The sequence below is a fragment of the Phascolarctos cinereus genome, unplaced genomic scaffold (genome assembly GCF_003287225.1).
Source record: "Phascolarctos cinereus isolate Bilbo 61053 unplaced genomic scaffold, phaCin_HiC Scaffold_3;HRSCAF=262, whole genome shotgun sequence".
Lineage (NCBI taxonomy): Eukaryota > Metazoa > Chordata > Mammalia > Diprotodontia > Phascolarctidae > Phascolarctos > Phascolarctos cinereus.
The window spans coordinates 229,242,299-229,265,275 of record NW_027555736.1 but is presented as its reverse complement, the minus strand read 5'-3'; the positions used below and the strand labels follow the sequence as shown (position 1 = coordinate 229,265,275).

Here is a 22,977-nt window from a genome sequence, read left to right as displayed (position 1 = left end):
GTTAAGAGAGCTTTGTAATCTCTGTGAGGATTTAGTACTTACTTTTCTTTCCAGTTTTGGGATTCTCTCTATTGATTTATCTGCTTGTGCTCTGGATTTTAATTGAGCTTCCTTCCTCTTGAAATTTTTGGTATTTCAGTCTTTTTTTTTCTTTATATCACCCCATTATTCACTTTCTGACTCCTTGCCTTTCTGGGTATACAGACCCTAAGTCTAGCCTAGAAGGCAGTCTTCACCTTCTCCCAAACTGGGAGATTTAGAGTTTACAGGCCTGAGTAACCTTGAAGAATTAGAAGGAAGAACAGAACTAGCCCAACTGAGTTTAAGTCCCCTTTCTTTCAGCCTTTTTATAATCATGAACAGTGACACCCCCCCTCCCCAAGCCCCCCAGTTCTTCCTCTGTCTGTCTTTATTTCCTTCTTCGGCTAGATTGAATTAGTCTATTTTTTTTTTTTGCAGGTTTCAGGCAGGGTGAGTCTGGTGTTCTGGAGGGGATGCCTCACCTATATTGTTATGAGGTAGATAGGAAGGCAGAAAGAGATAGAATGTGCTGGTAGTCTCTGGAACAGTATGGGTTTCCAATATGGGTTAAAGGCATAAGCCCATGAGACAATTTGTGTAAGGCATGGATGGAGGCAGATGGAAAAGGGGGTAGGTGCTCAGTGAACAATTTAAGGATTACCATTATTTTGTATTAATTCATGAGGATTTTTACTTTATTAGGGAGTTCTCTCTCCCTCTCTTTCTTTTTTGGTTCCATGGATTCACCTGTAATTATAACTCTATCTGGTATTTAATCCCTAGGGTTTAGTTTTGTTTTGTTTTTAGAACTAATGGTATCTAGAGAAAGTGTCAAGTTTGGTGTCATAATCTATAAGTCCTTTGATTTAGAATTCTTATTAAGACTCTTCCCTCTGGAAGAAAGCTTGAACCTATTTCTTCTTTCTCCACCATCCTCAAAAGAACTAAAAGAGAGAACATATCTAATATCTTTATTTATTTTTCTCTTTACTGTCTCCTCCTGGGTCTACTACTTTATCATTGTCCATGAGGGAAAGAAAGTCAAAACAGATTCTCGACCCAAATGATTCAGCAATTGATCAGTGATTGTTCTTAAGATTAGTTTTTTCTCTCTGCCAGCCTGGTCTATTTCACTGATAACATGAAACTTCCAATGATGACCTGCAATGTTTTATGTGTACCAATTTCTGTAAAATGGGGACAATAACTCGGGTTTCCATTTCAGCCTCCCTAAATGTAAATTTGAATGGAACAATACCCATAAAAGCAGGGTCTTTCAATATGAAGATTTTGAGAGAAGTTCAAGGACCATTAAAAGTTTTACTTTTGTCATAAGAACACTGGGGGGCAGCACAGCATAATGGAAAGAATCCTGGACAGAGGGTTAAGTGATTCAAGTTCAGTTTCCAACTTTACTACAGGGTGACCCTAGGCAAGTCACTACCTCTTCTCTGGGTCTCTCAGTAAAATAAAGGGAGTCAGATTAGATAGGCTGAGGGCCTCTGTAGCTCCAAAATTCTCCTGATTCAAGATGCAGAAACATGCCGTAACCTTCTTCCCTACAGATTTTGGAACACTATTTAAAGATTACTTTAGGACTAGTCACCACGGGATGCTATTAAGCCTAGGTGGTTGGGAGTAAAGAACAAGTCTCGGGTTCTGGTTTCAGTTGCCATATGGTGTTCTCTTCCCAATAAATTACAGGTCATCAGTATTCATTTTTCCCAGAAATCTTCAACCCATCCAAAAGGACAGCAATACGTGTAAAGGAGCGGGGGGAGGGGAAGGAGAAGCAGAGGAAAGGGAAGTAGTATCTTGTTTACAAAATGCCGTTCCTACCTGGGCTGGCACATCGGCCACGGGATTCCGGTTGGATCTCCTTCGTGTGACAATGACTGAGGGTTTGTGTTCCGTGGGGCTCCGATCAGGCGCTGAGGCCAAAGGGACTTTCCCTTCCTCATCTGAATACCCCAGCTGTGCTACCTCTGGCAGATCCACCCTGCACACAGGGACTGACACAGGAATGATAAGAGGCACCATCCCACTGTCTTCTCGTGCCCGTTTGGAGGGGGGTGAAGGCCCAGCAAACTCCACCACACTCTTGGCTGCAGATGCTACCACTGTCTTCCGCCTCTCCTCTAGGCCTTCAGCATCCTGGAAAGAGGAAGGGAGAAATGAGAGATGGGACTGAAGACTGAGACACAATTTCTTCATCTTCTGGTTGATTTACTCATTCCTCTAGCTATACCATATCACCTTTATAATCGTCATCTAATACAATCATTCCCTTGGTCCCTGAACTTCTTATTAAGGTTAGGGTCTTGCCCCACTCTGCTTATGTGCAATCTTATCTGGAGTAAGAATGATAATGATGATAATGATGATGACAATAACAATAATAATAGCTAGCATTTACATATAACACTTTAAGGTTTACAAAGGCTTTCTTTACAAATAGTATCTCATCCTCAAAATAACCTTAAGAGGTATATGTTATTATCACCCTCATTTTACACATGAGGAAACTAAGGCACATGGTGCTTAAACGACTTGCCCAGGGACATGAAGTTTGTTGTTCTTCAGTCATGGCCAACTCTTTGTGACCCCATCTGGAGTGTTCTTAGCAGTGGTTTGCCATTTCCTTCTCCAGCTCACTTTACAGATGAAGAAACTGAGGCAAACAGGGTTAAGTGAGTTGCCCAGGGTCACAGAGCTACTAAGTTTCTGAGGCCAGATTTGAACTCAAGTCTTCCTGATTCTTGAAGGTACTCTATTCACTGTGCCACCTAGCAAGTTATAGTCTTAGAGAGCAGCCTAGGACAGTGAGAGTTGCCAAGGGGCACACAAATAGCCTGTGTTAGAGAAGTCTGGCTTCAAAAGTTTGTGAAGCACTTTGCAAACCATAGTGATAAAAATTTCTTGGCCAGGAAGTCCTCTGTTTTAAGGGCAGCTCTCTAGCCATGATACTTCTTATTAGTTGTAGTAGCAGTAATAACATTGTTATTAATGTTAATAACGACAATAAAAATAAATGAGTTATTCTCTCCTGTTATTTCCCAATAGGTACACTAGCTGCAGTCAGGACAGTGCTATCCTCAAGGTACATAAATTAATCATTCTTACTCCTACTCTTTTCCTTGAATGGCTTTCCCCCTCTTCTTTCTGTTCAAATTCATTTATTTTTTTTCAGTCTTTCATGAATTTATTTTAAAGTTCACCGTCTTGGAAATATAGTTAGTTTTCCACAGCATGACTACTATCGAAGTGTTTTGCATGACTACACATGTATAACCTGTAGAGTTGTTTGTCTTCTCAGTGAGGTGGGTGGGGAGCGAGGAAGGGAGAGAATTTGGAACCCAAAGTTTTAAAAACACATGTTAAAAAAAATTATCTTTACATGCAACTGGGAAGTAAGAGATGCAGGCAATGGAGTACAGAAATCTATCCTGCCCTACAGAAAAATAGAAGAGGAAGGGGATGAGTGAAGTGGGGGGGGGAGATAGAAGGGAGGGCAGATTAGGGGAAAGGGTATTCAGAATGCATGCTCTCTTGGGGTTGGGGGAGGGACAAGATGCGGAGAAAATTTGGAACTCAAAATCCTATGGAAGTGAAAAGTTGAAAACTAAAAATAAATGAATGAATCTTAAAAAAAAAAGTTCACCTTCTCTTTCTTCCATCTCTGCCTTCCCAACTGGGAAAACAATCCTGTTCAAATCTTACATTCAAGGCCTTTTCTCAACTCTCAACTTGAGGCCTGCTTTTCTTGTCTACACTACCTTCTGTCTTCTTTGAACTCCACTAGTACCTCCCATCTGTTCACCCAAATTAATACCTCCATTCTCTGATATTTTCGTATGTGTATCTTGTCTCCCCAGTTAGGCTTTCTCTGAGGCAAAGGGCATGGTCTAGCCTCTTTGTCTTTCACGAAGAGCCCAGCACACAGTTGTCCCCAATAAAATCATGTTGACAATGCTTGGGTCTGGGCCTAGGACACTCTGGCAAAACTCTCTGTCGTATCTGCTATCTCTCGTCACTAAATGAAACAGCTTCCCTTTCTTATCACAGAGATTCCCCAAGAGGGTTGGAAAAAATGCCTGTTTGGCAAGGGTACCCATACTGGGAAAATAGGTACACTAATACACTGCTGGTGGAGCTGCAAATCAATGTAGGATGGAGCCTGGAATGTAATTCCTCTCCTCTGCATCTCAGAATCACTAGTTTTCTTCAAGAATCAGTTTTAGTACTGCTTTCTATATGAAGTCTTTCTGAATCCCCCAAGCTACTAGTGTTCCTGCCCCCAAATTGTCCTGTATCTATTTTGGGTATACATTATTTCTACCCCAATAATATGTAAACTCATTAAGGGCAGGGCCTGTTTCACTGTTTTAGTACCCCAGCAAACGACAGGTACTTAATATATGTTTCTTGACTGACTGACCCAATCTTCAGCCCTTCTGTACCCAACACATTCTGTCCCTGGTCTAGCTTCTGTATGTTCTCTGGAATCCAACTAGTCTTTAAATTGCTCCCAAACTGTTCTGGAGGATCTCGGTTCTTACCACTGGATTCTGGAGTGAGGCCAGTTCCACAGCTTTCTGAGCCAATGTTAGCAAATTGGCCTCCTGGGAAGCCCGCCGCCGCCGTCTCGTGCTCTGAATCACCCCTCCTCGAACCACGCCATAGTCATTGGCTCCCCAGGCATCACCGCCTTCAGGGGCCTCCCGCTCCCGGCCATTCTGCGCTAGTCTCTCCCCTTCAGGCAGGTGCTGTTGACCACCAAGAATAGCCCCACCTTGCTCTGACTGGGGCATGAGGTGGCTGCCCTTCTCATGACCCAGGGTTTCGGGATGGGGCTGCACCAGGCTACCCTGGGGCAGGTGCTGCTGCTGTGACCAGTGATGCAAGAACAGGTTGCTGGACATCTCTTCCCGGGGTTGGGGGCCATCCAGGGCAGCTGTGGATGAGGAGGGCGGTAGAATCCCTTCCTTGGAGAGGCGCCGGGAGCGCCGTGGGAAGGAGATCTGGGCCTGAGGTAGCACAGGTTGCGTAGACTGGTCCTGCATAAGGGCCTTCAGGAGCTCTGGGTTCATCTCAGGATTGGCAGGGAAGGGACAGGGCACCATACTGTGATGGGCCCCAAGGTGAGCCTGACCCATGGGGCCAGCTGACTGAAGGCTGAAGTCCTGGGGTTGCTGGGAGTGGGGTGGAGGTGGAGGCTGCTGCTGGGGAGGATAGAAATTCTCAAAAAGCTGCATCTGGGGGAGGGCCTGCTGTTTCTGCTGTGGGGGAAAGGCAGCTGGATTGGTACCAGGTGGGGCCTGTCGGAAAACGTGGCGGTTCACCTGGTTCCCAAATGCCAACTGGAAAGGCTGCAGGGGCAATTGGCTCGGGGGTTTCTTGGGTGTGTGGAAGGAGTTCACTGGGGCCTGGGGCCTCCCCAGCTCCAGCTGTGCCTTTTGGGACATCATCTGCTGTATGGCATCATTGTACGGATCCAGTGGCAGGATCCCTTTCTCCTGGCTTCGTTTCAAGGCCTCGGGGTGGCTGTAGAAACCCGAGACCCCAACCCCAGGGTGGGGGGCCCCCTTTTGGCCACCATACATAGTGATTGCATGGTTCCACAACGGGTGGGGAGAGGACTGGGACTGCTGCTGCCAGCTTGCATCCCACCCGTTCGGGCACCCGGCCCATCACTGAATTTGGCCACTTCACAGCTGCTACCGGTTGAGAAAGCATGGGAGGATTACCCCGGTCTGTTCTGTAAACTACTGAGTTCAGTAGCGACAGGGTATTGTGAGGGGGTAGCTCGGCAGGCTGGGAGGTAGGGATGCTGCTAACTGGCCCACCATGACCATAATACTGCCCCTCCTTCAGCTGCTGCTGCTCCTTTGCTGCTGCTGTTTCTGGGTCGCTGAAAAACGGAACCCGCTTCCTTTTGTTCTGGGCCTTGGGTTGGGCCTGGAGGTTCATCGTGTGGTTTGCTATGCCAGGGCCAAGAGATACCAGCTTACCAGCTGCCCATCCCCCAGGGAAAAGCCCCTTGGAGCATGGGCTCCCCTCACCAGTGGTTGCTGAATGCTAATTTCCAGTCGCCAAAGGAAGAAAAGGGGGGAACAGGGAAGACTCAGGTGGACTTGGTCAGTCACTCAAGGTTCCTTCTGGTTCTTCTAAAGGGTCTCTCAAATCCCGCACATCACCTCTTTTATCCTTCCCCAATTCATGGTGCCAAAATTTTCAGTGCCTACAAGAGAAAAAGGAAACGTTGTCAGTACTGAGGAAAACAATGAGCAGGACCTAGGGGGCAGGGGGAAACTCTCATTTAACCATTATGGCCCTGTGTGACCGCGTAAATCTCCTCTCCACGCACTGAGCCTATGACTTTCGTTACATTACCAGTCCTCAACTCCCTTCAGCACTGTCCATATATCTCCCATCTACTTGGCTGTCTCCCCAACAGATATGGTCCTCCCCCAATCCAACTTAGCAGCCCTCAAGGCCTCCTGGCGCATTCCTGACACTGACATCTGCAGCAGAGGCAGTGTGTGCAAAGGGGGAATCGGGGGAGCAGAGAGACAGTTGACTCTACATCAGCTGCTGCTATTTCCTAGGAAGCCACGGTACAAAGCTTTTCTGCGTCCAAGATCCAACAGAGTCTAAAAAAGGTTTGGAATTCACTGTACCAGGGACCAGCAAAGCCAAGATCTGAGTCTGGGTGGGGAAGAAAGGTCCTCAACCTGACATTTGTAGCCTTTACAACCTAGGTAGTGTAGCAGAGTGGATAGGGCTTTATATCTGGAGTTAAGAAGACCAGAGTTCAAATCCCATTTCACACACACACACACACACACACACACACACACACACACACACACACACACACACTTTTACTAGCCAAGCAAATTATACCGTAAGACTTCCTTTCGAGGCTTTCTTCAAACAATTTCAGTGCATTTGGAGACAGAGGACCTGGATTTCAGTCTTGGCTCTGTGATTTACTACTGTGTGACGTTGATGTTAACCTAATCTCTCTGCATTCTCACCAATAAAAGACGAGGGTAGGAGAAGGTGACTTCTAAGGTTCCTTCCTACCTCAAAAATCCATGATCTTTCCACAAATCCTTTAAAAACCTATCTCAAATGCCACCTCTTCCATGAAATCTTCCTTGATCCACCCAGTAAATAACAACCTACTGCATGCCTCACATAGCACTCTACAACCATAATGGAGCAACTAGGAGGTGCAATGGAAAGAGTGAAGGGCCTAGAGTCAGGAAGACTCATTCTCCTGAGTTCAAATCTGGCCTCAGACACTTACTAGCTGGGTGACACCGGGCAAGTAATTTTACTCTGCCTCAGTTTCCTCATCTGGAAAACCACTCCAGTATCTTTGCTAAGAAAACCCCAAATGGAGTCACAAAGAGTCAGATAACTAAAAATAATCCTAATGCACTTATCACATAATTTTGTGTATATTACTTTTTTTGGAGGTAATTGGGGTTAAGTGACTTGCCCAGGGTCACACAGCTAATAAATGTCTAAGGTGAGATTTGAACTTTGGTACTCCTGACTCCAGGGCCAGTGCTCTATCCACTGTGCCACCTAGCTGCCCCTATATTACTGACAGGTAGGTGGCATAGTAGATAGCCTACTGAACTTACTAGTTAGGAAGGTCTGAGCTCAAATCCAACTTCTGACACTTACTAGCTGTGAGACCCTGAGCACAAAAGTTAAGAATACTTAAACTGCTATCTGCCTCAGTTTCCTCATCTGGGGTTAATAAGTACTTACCTCCCAAGGTTGTTTTGAGGGTAAAACAGATAATATTTGTAAAGTGCTTCACAAACCTTAAAGAACTATATAAATGCTAGCTATTTATTATAATTGTTGTTATTATTCATTAATTTATGTGGGTATCTAATTCCCCTACAAGACTATAACCTCCCAGACAGGATGGGCTATGTCTTGTCTGAATTTATCATCTTTAATTTTTTTGCTCAATAGTCACCGTAATAAATATGTGCTCAGTTTCGCACTCCCACGGCCCCCTACCCACTAGCATCTTTTTACTCGATTTGTTTGCCCTACAATTCAGAAGGATATGACAATCCCTTACACCTTTCTCCTCTCTCTTAGAGAGAGAAAGAGAGAAGAAGAAAAAAGAGGAGGGAGAGGGAGGGAGGGAGGGAGGGAGAGAGAGAAAGGTCCAGCTAAAGCTTGGGAGGGGGAGTATTTCCAAAAGGAAGGAGGACAGCTGCCAAAGGCACCACCAGGCCAGCTGAGCCCGGCTCTGGGCTTCCAGGCACATTCCTAACCCAGCCATTGGCAGCAGAAGTGGCCCCCTGGGAGAAGTTCTGAGAAGAGCCTGGTAAATGCACAGGACCTTGCAGTCTCTGGGCACAGAGGCAGATCTACAACACAGGGTGTGCAATGGGATCTGAGCCAGAACAGAAGACGAATGACCCAAGAGGAAGCTGCACCAGTCACCCAGTTTCTGAGGCTACTTGATTGCAAAGTCAATCTGCAAGCATTTATGCAGCATTTACTAGAGGTCCAAGAACCGTGCTAACCACTGGAGGTGCAAAGAAAGGTAAAAACAATCCTTGCCTTCAAAGAGCTCACAGTCTAATGTGTAAGAAAAACTATAAATAGCTAGGTATGTGCACAATACAAAGTACATGGAATGTAATCTGAGAAAGGAAGACACTAGCAGCTGAGGGGCCTGGGAAAGGCCGCCTACAGATGTGGGACACTTCAAGCACAGACAAATCTGGAGAGACCCTGCTTAAACCTCAAAGCCTCAGCCTCCTTCCATCCCCAGCAGCCAAAGCCTCCAGGATAGTGGAGGAAGTAAGGGAGGAGGGCACAATCTGAAAAAGGATTTATTCATTCCACAAAGTTTAAAGTGTGCATCAGCCTCTTGTTGGAGGAGGCATTTGAATGGAGAGCCTTGAACAAAGTTGGGAATTCCAAGATGTGGAACTTACACAAATTCCAGCCGAGGGTGACCCTCTCCAGTCTCACTTAAATTGCACTAAGACAGGCTGGTGGTACACTGTGAAGGATGCTGTGACTGTGGGGCAGCACCTAGTGGTTTTCTCTTTGTCCCCTCAGAAGGAGGACAATAAGAGGAGCTGAGGTGGATACAGAGTCAGTCAGCAAGTGTTCATTAAGCACCTAGAACGTTCCAGGCACCATGCTAAGGGCTGGGGAGACAAAGAAAGGCAAAAGCCAGTCCCTGATGTCAAGGAAGCCATAATCTAATGGGACAAAGAGCACACAAATCACTGTGAACAAAGATATATACAGGATAAACTGAAGATAATCTCAAAGGGAAAGCGCTAAAGTTCGAGAAGACTGGAGGAAGCAGGAACGTGGAGATGAAGTAGGAAAGCTATGCAGGCATGGGGGAGAGTGGTCAGTGTAGATTTGTAGAGTCAGAAGATATAGAGCTTGGTAGTGTTAAGAGGGGTAGGGGGCGTGGAGTGTAAGAAAACCGGAAAATTAGGAAGGGCCAGGTTTTCCAGTAGGAAAGGGCTTTAAAAGGCAGACAGATGATTTTATATTTGATTATGGAAGCAGTGGAGTAGCTTGAGGGGGAGGGGAATAGACAATCAGGTCTATGCTTTAGGATGATCCATTTTAATGGCCGAGTGAGCCAAAGTGAGGAGGCTTGAGGCAGTTAAAGCCTCAATGTCCAGCTATGGAGTCGGGGTGGGGTGGGGTGTGGGAACTGTGAGAACGGGGGAAGAGTTCAGAAGAAAGAGCCCGTCTATGACAGGGAAAGTCTGAGGAGGGGAAGTTATTTCTGCTGGGAGGAGGACACCACAGAAATGTGACAAAAACCCAAGAAGGAAGCATAACAACAGCGACTCGCATTCATAGAGCACTTTAAGGAGAGTTCCTGCCGATGGATCAGGTGCTAGAAGCATCGGGCCTGGAAAAATCTTTGCTCTCACATTGTCCAAGTGCAACAGGCCCCAGCCTGTTCCATGGGCCTGGGTGTCCCAGCCTCCCCACTCCCAAAAGGAAGGCTTTGCAGGGAGGAGTTAACCTGCCAAGGGACCAGCTTAAGGGCTATCACTCATCTGACCACTTATTTCCTTACTCCCTCTTACTCCATGACCCACGGTGACTCACTCCTCCAGCTCTCTCTTCCTATCATCTTTCACTTTCACCCTACATCACAGCAGGGTAGTAACTTCCTCCTTCTCTATGTCCTTCCTCAGCTCCCCACCACCACGTGACCTATCAGATTCTCTGGGTTTCCTCCCTTAGTAGCCCCCCCCCCCCCACTTCTCTAGGCCTCAGTCACAGCAGACACTTAGTGCTTCTCCAAGTTCTGACTCGTTTGGAGGAAAAATCCTTTCTTCTATATCAGAAGAGACAAAGAATAGGGGGCAAATGAGTAGAAGATATGGACCCCAGGAGCTTCAAATAGGTGAAGGGGCAAGAAGAGAAGAGATTGAGAGGAAACTGACATAGAACTAGCTAGCCTTCTGAACAAAAACCTCTCCTGCATTTAAACACTTTTGCGACCAGCCCGGCGTCACTGTAGAGGATGAAGCGACCAAAGCACACTCAGGAAAATGAACCCCCATAAGAGTGCCCTGAAACATCACGTCCATTTCGGTGCTCACTGTTTGTGATGGGTGGAAGCATCCTTTCCAACCTGACCAAGTGCTGCCTTCAGCCAACGGCACTGGGCTGGCTCAGGCAGTCAGTGTTTGCCTCCTCTGTCTCTCCTAGAGGAAGAATGGGAGGGGGGCAGAGCTGCTGAGGATTAGAGGTCCATGTGACTGCAAAGAAACTCTAAGCCTCCCCTGCTGTCCCCCTACTCTCCCTGCCTGCCTCCCCTCCACTGTGACCACGGACCTTCCTGACAACCCCCATACAAACCACAGTAATGGGGCCTGGTGACTACAGAGATGCCAGAGATACTTGGCGTGTGAGAGGCAGGCAGACAGGCAGTCCAAGAGGCACACAGCAGCCCTCTTCTGTGACTAGCACCACACAGCATGGGGGGAGACATGAGTGGCTCTAATACAAATGAGCCTTCTGGTCCAACATACAGGTTATAGTTCAAATTGCTGCAACTGAAATTTCTCTTTTATATACTCTCATTTTGAGTTGTTTCTTTCTTTCTTTTTTTTTTTTGGGTGAGGCAATAGGGGTTAAGTGACTTGCCCAAGGTCACACAGCTAGTAAGTGTTAAGTGTTTGGGGCTGGATTTGAACTCAGGTCTTCCTAACTCCAAGGCCAGAGCTCCATCCACTGCACTGCCTCGCTGCCCCAACATCCTCTCATTTTGGAAGTGGCAAAGTGGAAGAAAGGTTCCAACTTCAGGACTGCAGATCTCTAGGACACGGGTGCCCACTAGAGCTAAACCTTGCTGGTCTTTGGTTTTTTCATCTATTAAATGAAGAAGCTGGATAATGTTGGAAATCCCTTCCGATTCAAAATCCAGTGAGATCCAGGCTTTTGGGGAAGGTCCTTATGGATCCACCACTGACCTGACCCTGACTATCTTCTTCCACACACAAGCTTAGCTCTCCAAGATTTTTCTTAGGAAGTTACCTAGAACTTCAAGTCCGTATAGTCACAGGCGTGGCTCACAGTAAAAAGAGATTAGAGGAGGGAAGACCCAAGAAATGCCAAAGGAGTGGTAGGTAAGCCTAGGGTTCAAGCGTGATCCGGACTCCTTGTAATAGGTGGCAGAGAGGTGGGCATGCTTCTTAAAGTCAGGATACCCTCCAAAAAGAAAATGTCCATCTGTCTGGGGACCCAGGAAGGAATAGTTATTTCATGATTTGGAAGAAATAATAGGTGTAAGGCTGCACAGTGGCCCTGGAGTCAGGAGGACCTGAGTTCAAATTTGGCTTCAAACAATTACTAGCTATATGACCCTGGGCAAGTCACTTAACGGTGATTTCAATTTGGAGTCGGGGAGACCTGAGTTTCACGCTGTCTCATTCACTTGCTACCTGTGTCACCCTGCGCAAATCTCTTGTCTGCAACCTCAGTTTTCTCATCTGTGAAATGGAGATAACAGTACCCTTTCCTTCTTTCCTTCCTCCCTCTGTCCCTCTCTTCTCTCCCTCTCACTTTCCCTGACATCAAGTCCAGCATTGTCTACTGTATCATCTAGCTGCCTCACGAATGAAGCAGAAATGAGTCTCCAGGGGCAGTGAAGTGGCACAGGCCCTGGAGTCAGGAGGACCTGAGTTCAAATCCAGCCCCAGACACATAATACTTCCTAGCTGTGTGACTCTAGGCAAGTCACTTAACCCCAATTGCCTCATTAAAAAAAAAAAAAGAAATGAGTCTCTACTCACTACTTCTTGCTTGTCCTGAGGAACCCAAGACCTTTTAGACTACTGCTCTTCCTTCCAGAAACCCCGCCTGGTAGTCTACTACCCCAGGAATCTGCAGGGGTCGACATCTCCTCTTGGTAGGCCCCTCGCTTCTCGCAATGCTTCCTGTTACAAAATCATCGCTGTGATCTCATAAGGGAGAGCAAGAAAAGGCCAAGATACATTGGTATAAGAGAGATCCCAGGAGCCTTGTGTTATCAGGGAGGGGGGAAAGAGAGCTGTTCTTTCCAAGCCAGGAATGCCCTTTGTCTCCAGGGAAGGGTGTGGAGCCTCTCAGGGAGGGAGCCATGGAGTCAGCAGGAAGCTTGGGGCTTGCTCAACAGCTGAGACACCATGTCTCTCCTCAGCCTCTCCCCATACTCCCCCAACTCCCTTCTATCTCCCCTCGGCGACCACCTGTTGCCTGATGCAGCTTCTGCTGGGGAAGGGTTTCCCTAGCACAGATTTCTCCCGATCAGTAATAGAGGCATATGCGGCAGATGCTGGGAGCCCAGGAGTCCTTGGCTGGTAAGTCCCTCCCATCCTCCCCAAGGAAACAGCTGTGGGGCCCTGCTGAGTCTCCCTGGCCTATGGGCAGAGAGGGTGGAGAAGTGAAGGGGCCAGAGGCTGCAAAGCTAGTCAGTTCATTTCCCTGGTCGAACTAAAGGGTAGCAGATTCCACCCCACTCTCTCCAACTCCACTTCTCCACCCTCTCCAGGCTCCTTATGGTATTTGCTCTTCAAGATTTCTGCAGAAACCACATGCATTTCAATCACTTAGCTTTGGGGAAGTTCTAGGGGTACAGGCCACAGGGCCTGATGCCACATCCACCTCTCAGATAGAACGAGGCTCTATTACTCGTTAAGTCACTCTCTGCTGCAGCCCTGGTGGGCTTTGAGTCACTTCCTCCAGTCCTGCTCCCCAACCCCCACTGATGCTCCACAGAGTAGAGCTGGCTAGCCAGACCCTCATCTTACTCCTCCTCCTCAATATAACCTAAGGTTTGTTACCCTTCTTCAGACTGGGGGAAACAGCAGGACTGGTTCTTTCTCTCCAAAAGCTCTTAATTCATGTCCCCAAAGACTCAGGAAGCCCCACTGGGATATTCTTGTCTCCCTCAGAAAGAAAAGGGCTTAATGAGGAATCAAGAGCAGACAAGAATGCCTCTGGGCCTCACAATTTCAGGGACAGCTGCTGTCTGATCACCGTTAAAGGAAACCCACAGCTTACTTGGGCCTCCTCGATAACAATGCAACCTACACTAGACTTTTTCTTCTTTTCTTTTTTTTGGTTCTGGTCTAGCAACTCCTCTTTCTGGACTTCCCTTCTCTTCTTCTTTCCCTCCACCAGGTTGCTGTTCAACTCTGACCTAAGGCTGTTCAGGCCCTAGAAGGAGACAGGACCTCAAGCAGATACCAAGGTCCTCCAATTTCTGGAGGGTTGTGACCTGGAGCAATTTCTCTTCATAGAAGAGAGATTTAGGGAAACTCATTTTGAGAACAGAAAGACAGCCAGAGAGTATGTTGGGAGGGGGAAGGGAAAGAGAGAATAAGGGTAAGAAGGACCTTGCTTTCTAAGGTACTGCTCACAGGAGTGAAAATTCAAATTTCTGCAGGTATACCCTAGTTTCTAAGGAAGTCAGCTCCAGACACTTCCCTACTCCCTGCCTTCTAGAGTTCCTTAGTAGGAATCTCACTGAGACCACCTAAAACCAGAAAGCCATTGGCCAGCTCTCTGGTGTTGTCTCTTCCCCCCCCATCTCCACCCCTGCCCCCCATTCCACCAAAGCATTCCAGTATCATTCCAGATCAAGAGAGGAAAGGCTAACCTGGAGTCAACTCCCATGCTCTATTCCCCAAGTGCCACCCTCCCAACAATGATTACCCACCCACACAGCATGTTCTGGACCCCAGTATATGACCAGATGCATCTAAAGTCTTACTTTCAACAAATTAAGTCCACCCAGCCACTAGTCTACACTTCGAGGCCCCCTGGCACTTAGTGTCACTGCCACAGTCCACATCCCCAGTTCAGAGAATTATTAATAACAGTGCCTCATGTATATAGTGTTTTAAGGTTTACCAAAACAACCACCACAACAAAAAACTCTCCTTACAAGATGGTGAAATAGGTGGGATAAGTATTGTTAACCCCACTTCACAAATCACGTGACTGATCACAGAATTTGGAGCTGGAAGACACCTCAGAATCATCCAGTCCAATCCCTTCATCATAGATAAGGAAACAGGCCTTGAAGAGGTAACGTGTGATTTGATTACTATTTTTTTGCTCAAGATAGCATAGCATAAGTGGCAGAAATGAGATTTGAGCTCAGGTCTTCAGACATCAAAGTCAATATTCTGTTCTGTCACAATTTGCCTCCACTCCAATTAATCAATCAACAATCATTTAGTAGGCTTCCGTTATGTGTCAGAAACTGGGCTAAGTGCTGCAGATATACAAAAATAAAACTGAAAACAATCGCTACCCTTAAGACATTTACTGTCTAACTAGGAGACACATGTCAGTAGATACATACAAAACAGGTAGAAGGTGATTTTTGGGGGGGGATGGAGGGCAGAAGGGGAAGGTAATAGCAGCTTAGAAAATGAGGGTGAAACTTGAGTGGATCCCTAAAAACAACTAGGGATTCTGAGAGACGGAGATAGAGAAGAAGAGTGTTTCAGGCATCCAGGCTGGCTATCCCAGAGGTTCAGGTGAGGAGATGCAGCGCTGTGGGAGGAAGACAAAAGGTGGCCAGTTTGTCTGGGCTACGAAATACATGGAGGGAAGTCATGTTTGGGGACAAACTGTGCAGAGTTTTAAATGCCAGATAAGTTTCACTTTGATCCTAGAAGTAATGGGGAACCCCACTGGAGCTTACGGAGTAAGAGGAGGGACATGATCAGATCCACCCCTGCTCACTGGGCAGATGAGAAACCTAAAGCTTAGAAACAACAGCTCAGACTTATACAGAACTCAGGTTTAGAAGACAATTCACATATGTAATGGGGGGGCATGCCCCGAGGGCAGACTGGTCAATCCTTTGAGCATGCTCAGTATGCTCAGCCTGGTACTAAGCTCCCATGTGTATGGACACTAGGCAGAGTAGTGTAACTGGGTGATGGCCCAATGAGGATTTAGTCCTCCCCCAAAGTGACACCCGGCATGTCCCAAGGCAGGAATCTGGAACCAGGGCTTCTGACTGCAAGTCCTAAGGTTATTTCATTTAATCCTCACAGGAGCCCAGTGAGATAGGGAGGGAACAAGTATTTTATGCTCCCATTTTGCAGATGGGGAAACAGCTACACAAAGGTTAAGTGACCTGTTCACAGTCACATTATTATTTTCTGCCTCCTAGACTCTCCTAGTAAGAACCGGGCTGAGAAGACCCAAGACCAGATGGGCCTTCTGTCCCATCCCCAGCATTCTACCAAAGCAGTAACATTCCAGATAGAAGAGAGGAAGGGTTGACCCTAAATTCTCTTGCTCTATCCTCAAGTGCCTCCCATCCCCCAATCACCTACTCCCCTCCTACGGCATGTTTCAGAGCAGGGATCTGAAGCCAGGGGACCATGACTGTGAGTCCTGTGGGCTTTTCTACCACATTACACACAGTTTCTATGCTTTCAAAATGGACATTCTTTACATATACTGCTTATATTTGTATCTTCAGATCTTAGTACAGCACTTGGAACATAGTAAATCCTCAATAAATGCTCTATCAATCTATTTCTAGAGGAGAAACAATAGCAAGGCCAGGAATGACTCACCTATCCCCGACTGCCTACACTCAATCCATGCATGGCTCTGGCCCCATTAACCAAGGATTTGGCAGCTTGACCTATTTTGGAATAAGAGGCCTAATTTGCAGCTCCCTTTGCTCAGGATGGCAGCAGACTTTGTGCTCTCTAGCTATTCACTGCTGCTTCTGGCTTCCCTTCTTCTAAACCATGCCGTCTAGGTATCTTTGTTCAACATCTAAGGGGAAGGCATTATTACCCAGTACGCTCCAGTTTCTTCTGCCTACGGGTTTATGAACAGGTCTCCTCCTTTCCTACACTGCTCCACCAATTTTTCCAGAGCATACAACAATAAAAGGGCTGTGGCATGCAATGCCATATTGGTCTGGAGATTTGTCAGAAATACCACTTGAACATGAGACGTGAGCCCACCTGGAGTACTGGGATGATGGCCAGCGAGGCACCGCTCAAAAGCCAGCAACATCCTGAAAACAGTATCCTCCCACAGCCTGAGATTAAGTGAAAAGGACCCAAACTCCTAACTGTACTACAACCCTTTAGCAAAACAAGGAGAAACAGACCCAATCCCTGCCAGCAGGTTCCTGGGACTGAGAGCTAACTAAAGCAATAGGTGAAAGACTTACTGGATACATTTGGTATCCTGTGGGCAGAATATATAGAACTAAAACTAGTTCCTTTCACCCTGTTCCTCACAAACACTCACTGGAAATAAAATGAAGTCTCTCATGGCACTGGTTTTGACATATATACTTTCTAGATTATGTCTTTAGCCTGTAGCCCATGATTTCCCTAAAGAAACTTCTGAATGCCCATGAGACTAAGTATATTGGTCATCTACTCATTCGTGGAGTGGGCACAGATTTGGACTGTCATGAAGAACTGAATCCTCAGATATCTCCTTGGTCTCCCACTTGGATATACTCATTTAAGATTTTTTTTTTACTTCTCTAATTTATCACTGGAAAATCTCATCATCTTGAAAGATCTAATCAACCTTGGTATTCACACCTCTCTGATTGGAGGGTAGAACTATGAACTCAAATATGTCCTCCTCACACCAGGGGATGGGGGTGGGGGAGATAATTTTGGCCTTCTGACTTCCCCACCACATCCCTAGGCTTTCTAGCTCCCCACCACTTTTTAGCTTTTCACGTGTATTCTCTTCCTCTATTAGATGGTAAGCTCCTTGAGGGCACGGACTGTCTTTTATTTTTCATATTTGTAACCCCAGCACTTAGCACTGTAGAATGTTTAATAAATGCCTACTGTTCAAGAAACATTTAGGGTATAGCCAGATTTGGAAGGGACTCCCTTGGTTGGAGGAGGACCTTATGAGCTTCAAAGAGTTGGGAAATTCTGGATTTCCAATTGGTACCTCAGGTTTCCAGAAAAGCTGACGGCACTATTTGCATCTGAAGCCAAAGACAGAATAGAGGCATGTTCAAGCCTCTACAAAAGTCTCACAACAACAAAAATGACACCATAATTCAGGGGAACATCTTGAGGGCTCCAACAAAAGCATTTCTAGGAGATGTGAGTTAGCCCTTTGTCACGGTCTAAGCTTGAATCTACTTTCCCTAGGCTTCTACATGTACTGAACAGAGTGTGCCACAGGCTTTGGGGAAAGTGTTTTACACTAACTGATTTATTTGGTGTTTTTTTTTAAATTGCATCATCTTCTAAAATCTAATTAAATCTGACAAACTAATTGATGTCAACTAATAATGATGGCATGAAGCAGACCAGTGGGAACATGTGATCTAGCATTAGAAAACTGACCCTTAACCCTTCAGGGACACCCTACAGCCCTGAAGGGATAAGCAGAAGCAGAGTCAACCTGCCAGAGGGAGATGGGGTTGGGGAAGTAGCTCCAGGGTCTGCTGCATACACACAAGGCTTTCCCTGACACCTAGCAATTGTTAGCATACTCTCCCTCTTAAAATTATCTTGTTTATATTTTGCATTTGCTACTCTGTGAACATATTGTATCATCCCAAGAACAATGTAAACTCTTGAGGGTGGAAACTCTTTCTTTTTTTGTCTTACATAAATCTCCAGCACCTAACAATACTTTCCATATACAAGGTCCTTAATAAGTGTGTGCATATGCGTTTAATGAACAGAATAGAGAGACAGATATTCCAGCTTTCCTTTCCCCACTGTCTCCTCAGCTCTTCCAAGCTAGGTTCAAGGAAGAAACAATCAGTAGTCGTTGTTGAGCTAGACTACAAAGCAGTCATCATGAAATCTATTTAATAATGGTTTAAAAAGAGAAAAGCCAATCAGTGGAACAGATTAGGTACACAACATAATAAAGTATTAAACACAGTAGCCTACCTAGTGTTTGATAAACCCAAAGACTCAAGTTACTGGGATTTACTATTCAACTAAAATTGTTGAGAAAATTAGAAAGTGGCACAGCAGAAATTAGGTATAGACCAACATCTCACACCAAGAGAAGCTCCAAATGGATACATGACTCACACATAAAAGGTCACCTTACAGACAAATGAAAGAGCAAGGAAGAAAAATACCTTTCAGAATTATAGAGGGAAAATTTATGACCAAATAGGTGGACAACTTGAATAAAATGCAATCAAAATGGTTCTGCACAAATAAAACCAGTGCAGCTAAGAATAAAAGGAAAATAGCTGGGAAGAGATCTTCGCAACAATTTTTTTTATGATAAGGATCTGATGTACAAGATACATAAGGAACTGCTTCAAAGGTCAAGTGCTATGAACAGGCAGTTGTCAAAGTAATACAAGCTACAAACAGCCCTATCAAAAAGCGTTCCACTAGTAATCCACTAATTATTAGAGAAATGCAGAATAAAACAGTCTGAGAGGTTCCATCTCATATCCAACAAACTGGAAAAGAACATAGAAAAAGAAAATGATAATTGTTGAAGAGGAGAAGGCAAACTTATACACTGCTGGTAGAGGTAATTTGAAACACTGTCGCAAAAGTCAGTAAATTGTGCATATCCTTTGACCCAGGGGCACCACTATTAGCTCTATATCTCAAGGATATCAAAGAAGAAAGGGACCTATATGAACAAGAATATTTGTAGTAGCACTTTCCATTATAGAAAGAATTAGAAACTAGGAAGTGCCCATCAATCGGGAAGGGCTGAACAAATTTAATGTAATGGAATATTATTACACAACAATATTATTGTACCATAGGAAATGATAAAAGGAGAGTTTTAGAGAAATTTGGTAAGACTTTTATGAACTGATGCAGAGTAAGAAAAGTAGAACTCAGAATTTATACAATAACTACAATAAAAAAAATAGCCATCACTTATACAGCACTTACTATGTGAAAGGCACTGTTAAGTGCTTTAATCTCTGTAAATTTACAAATATTAATTCATTTGATCTTCTCAACAAGGTGGGGGGGGAAGGAGAAAGGGTTAGGTACTATTATTATCCCCATTGTACAGCTGAAACTGAGGCAAGCAGAGAGGTTAGGTGACTTGCTGGAGCAATTAAGTGTCTTGAGGCTTTGCCATCTGGCTGCCTAACAATAACATTGTAAAGAAAAACATTTTTGAAAAGAACTGCATTCCTTGCAAGGACCAACAATGATTCCAGAGGACATCTGAGGAAGCATACATACCCACTTCATAACATAGAGGTGATGGACTAAAGGTGTAGAATAAGACATACATTTTCAGTCACTGCCAATGGCCAATGTAAGAATTTGCTGTGCTTGACTATGTATTCTTATTAGGAAGTTTTTTCTTTTTATTTTTTTTTCCAATGGCGGTGGAGTGAGAATGGAGAGAGGGGCTGACCTCAAAAAAAAAAAGCAAAGAAAAAAAAGGAGGAGAAAGCAAAGAAAAAAAAAGAGAGAATAATTGAAGCAATTTTAAAAAATGAATAGTTAAGAACACAAGGAAGGCCAGAAGGATAAATAGACAACTTGGACAGGTTTGAAATTATTTGTTGAATTTATATACTTTCAGGGTTTCATATATAACCTCTTTTTCTTTCCAATTCTGTATATGGAAATGCTAATTTTATTTGGTGCTTGTCAAGTTTAGAATTTTAAAAATAAAATTTAAAAATAAAGCATAACTAGGGAGAAAAACAATTAACTGCATAGAGCGTCTGCCCTAAACCCTATCAGGGAAAGAGGGGCTGATCGGGGGCTTACTGGACACAAGGAGTAAGGTCTGAAGAAGTCAAGCTGAAGTGGCCACACAGCCACGCACAAAAGTTTATCTCCCCATCTTAGTGCAGGAGGGATAAGAAATGGGAAAGGACCTTATGTGATGCCATTATAGACCAAATGGTAGCCAGATTGCACACTGGCCGGGAATCCTCAGAATGGGCTGGTCTGACTGTCCAAGTGCCTTTAGTCGGTAACCAACCCAACTCTCTCCGTTCCCTGTTCCATCACTGACAAGAGTGTCCCACAAAAGACTGTGGGAGCCCACCCAATTTCCCCGAGACAAATAGAAAGTGTCCTTATATTTGAGCAGTTTCCAATCTAACAAGGGGAAATAACACAGCAATGTAACTGTTACACAGTCATAAATTCCATAGGCCCACTTCCCCAAGGGATAGGTGAGGGATCCCAGAGCCCACTCACCCCAAATCTCTGAATTGACCATTGCCACAGGATTTCTATAACTTGCTTTCAGAAGACCTACTGAGCCTTTGCTTAGGCAAACAGAACCATTAGGCCTACTGACTAAAGTGAAAATTCAGTCAGGGATTTAGCCAACTAAAAAAAGTTAGCAAATTCTGTCAACGCCAGGGTCAGATTTGGGCATGGTGTGTACTTTGGCTATAAAAATATCTATCTATCCTGGAACGTGGAGCAGGGTTGGTAGGACAGGAAGGAGAAGTAAGAGGATATCCTCTCCAATTATAAAAGTCTAGGATTCCATCTCTGTTGGAAGGCGTTCAAATCTTTCTATTCGAGCTTTCACGTTTATCCTCATGACAACACACCAGAAATAGATGGGAAACGGGGATAATTATTCCCATTTTATAGATGGAAAAACTGAGGCACAGAGAGAGGAATGAGTCAGACAAAAAAAGGATGCCGCATTTCTAGACTTCAAGGATTGCCACTGGTAACTATGTTTCTTCCTGCTTCCCCTCCAACATAGTGGGAATATAAGTTTTCTAGCTGAGCTCCTCCCTAACCTGGGGTGGTCCTTCTCAGGCAGTACTCCTTAGATGCTGTCTCCTAACCACTACCCAAGCACCTGGGAGGGAAGCTTTCAGAAATTCTAAGGACGTCTTGTGGTCATCCAGGAATCTCCTATCTAGAATGTACTGCCCTCCCCTCCTTGGGGAGGCAGGGAGTAATGGGTATAAACTCACATGGCTATGCCAGAGCCCAGCAGAGCCTCAAGAGGGCCAATTCAGTTTTCAGTGTGTGCATTTACACCTCAAAATTCAGCAGATGCTACAAATCAGGACTTGCTTTATCATTCTGCTGTCTAAACTTACGATAGTGATGGAGAAAATGCTAATATTGCAGATTAAACTTAAAAGGCTGTAAACATATGCTGTTAAATATTTACCGGCCCACTTCTGGTGCAGAGCATTGAATTTTATACCAGTCATTCAATCAACAAGCCTAGTATAGAGTGTTTTCTGTCTTGTGTTAGTCATTTCTCAGTCATGTCTAACACTGTACCACCTAGCTGCCCCTCCCCCCAAACTGTTGCTGCTCAGTCATTTCAGTCATGCCTGACTCTTTGTGACCCCATTTGGGGTTTTCTTGGCAGAGATACTGGAGTGGTTTGCCATTTCTTTCTCCAGCTCATTTTATAGATGAGGAAACTGAGGCAAATAGGGTTAAGTGACTTGCCCAGAGTCACACAGCTAGGAAGAGTCCGAGCCCACATTTGAACTCATGAGGATGAGTCTTCCCAATTCCAAGCCCAGTGTTCTATCCATTGTACCACCTGCCTGCCCATTTATATGCCAATGGGATATTGTAGGCGTTATTAAATGCCTACTATAGATATTTAATGCCAGGTACTGTGCTAGGTACCAGGAATATACATGTAAAAAGTGAGTCAGTCCCTTCCCTCAAGGAGCTTACGTTTTATCAGGGGGATACAAACACACACAAAGATAAATAATTCAGGCTCAGATTCTTAAAATCTAGCTAATGGCTCAGATTTACTCTTGCCCGTCAATACAAGGGTCACAAATGTTCAGATTCCTCAAGAGTCTGGCCAATAGGGCAAATCTTTAATAAACCTTGTCTTCGGCTGAGAAAAAAAAAGATAAATAATTCAAAGATCCATGTAAATTAAAAAAAAAAAAGACTCCAATCCCCTTTGTTACAAGGGAACACTTACTATGTGATGCATAGGATAGATTTTTGGAAATGACGGATTAAGAAAAGAAAAGGCATCAATAAAACATTAATTTAAAGAGGCAATTGTCTGGTAGGAGTAGAAAACAGGGTGTGAGTGGCCAAGGTGAGACTCCCTCTGCCCAGTGGACCAGGAAAATACCCATGCTATCTACCTATCCGGCTGTGGGTTTTCTGAACTTCTAGAGGAAGAGGTTCCTGGGAATTGCAGATGAGGCAAATCTGTGCTCCATAGCTGCCTGTTTCTGCTTCTCCTTCCCCTTCTGGAAAAGTATGGGATGATTTGTAGACTACCGGGTAAAAGCTCTCTGGGGATTTGACCCTGGAATTTGTAGAGTATATTCAGCCAATAGCATTTAATGGATGTCCACAGTAGGGAAATAGAAATGTACAAGGTTTTCAAGGCCCTCCCATCAACTGGCCTCACCCTGCCTATTCAACCTTATCTTCTACTACTCCCTTATGTGTAACCTCCACTCCAGTCAAG

At 45.0% G+C, this 22,977-nt stretch overlaps 2 protein-coding genes across 4 annotated transcripts in view; one reads left to right on the top strand and one right to left on the bottom strand.

Annotated features, from left to right (window-relative positions):
* Window positions 1-22,977, top strand: part of LOC110208345 (prostaglandin reductase 2-like) — a 544,334-nt gene that overhangs the window by 170,904 nt on the left and 350,453 nt on the right. The gene's annotated exons all lie outside the window — the stretch shown is intronic.
* The window catches only part of MIDEAS (mitotic deacetylase associated SANT domain protein), an 84,923-nt gene that overhangs the window by 25,502 nt on the left and 36,444 nt on the right, over window positions 1-22,977 (bottom strand). Inside the window, 3 exon segments of the mRNA XM_078151481.1 lie at window positions 1,861-2,175; window positions 4,581-5,691; window positions 5,693-6,262. Of these exon segments, the coding sequence (XP_078007607.1) occupies window positions 1,861-2,175; window positions 4,581-5,691; window positions 5,693-5,991 (1,725 nt within the window). The 5' untranslated portion in view covers window positions 5,992-6,262.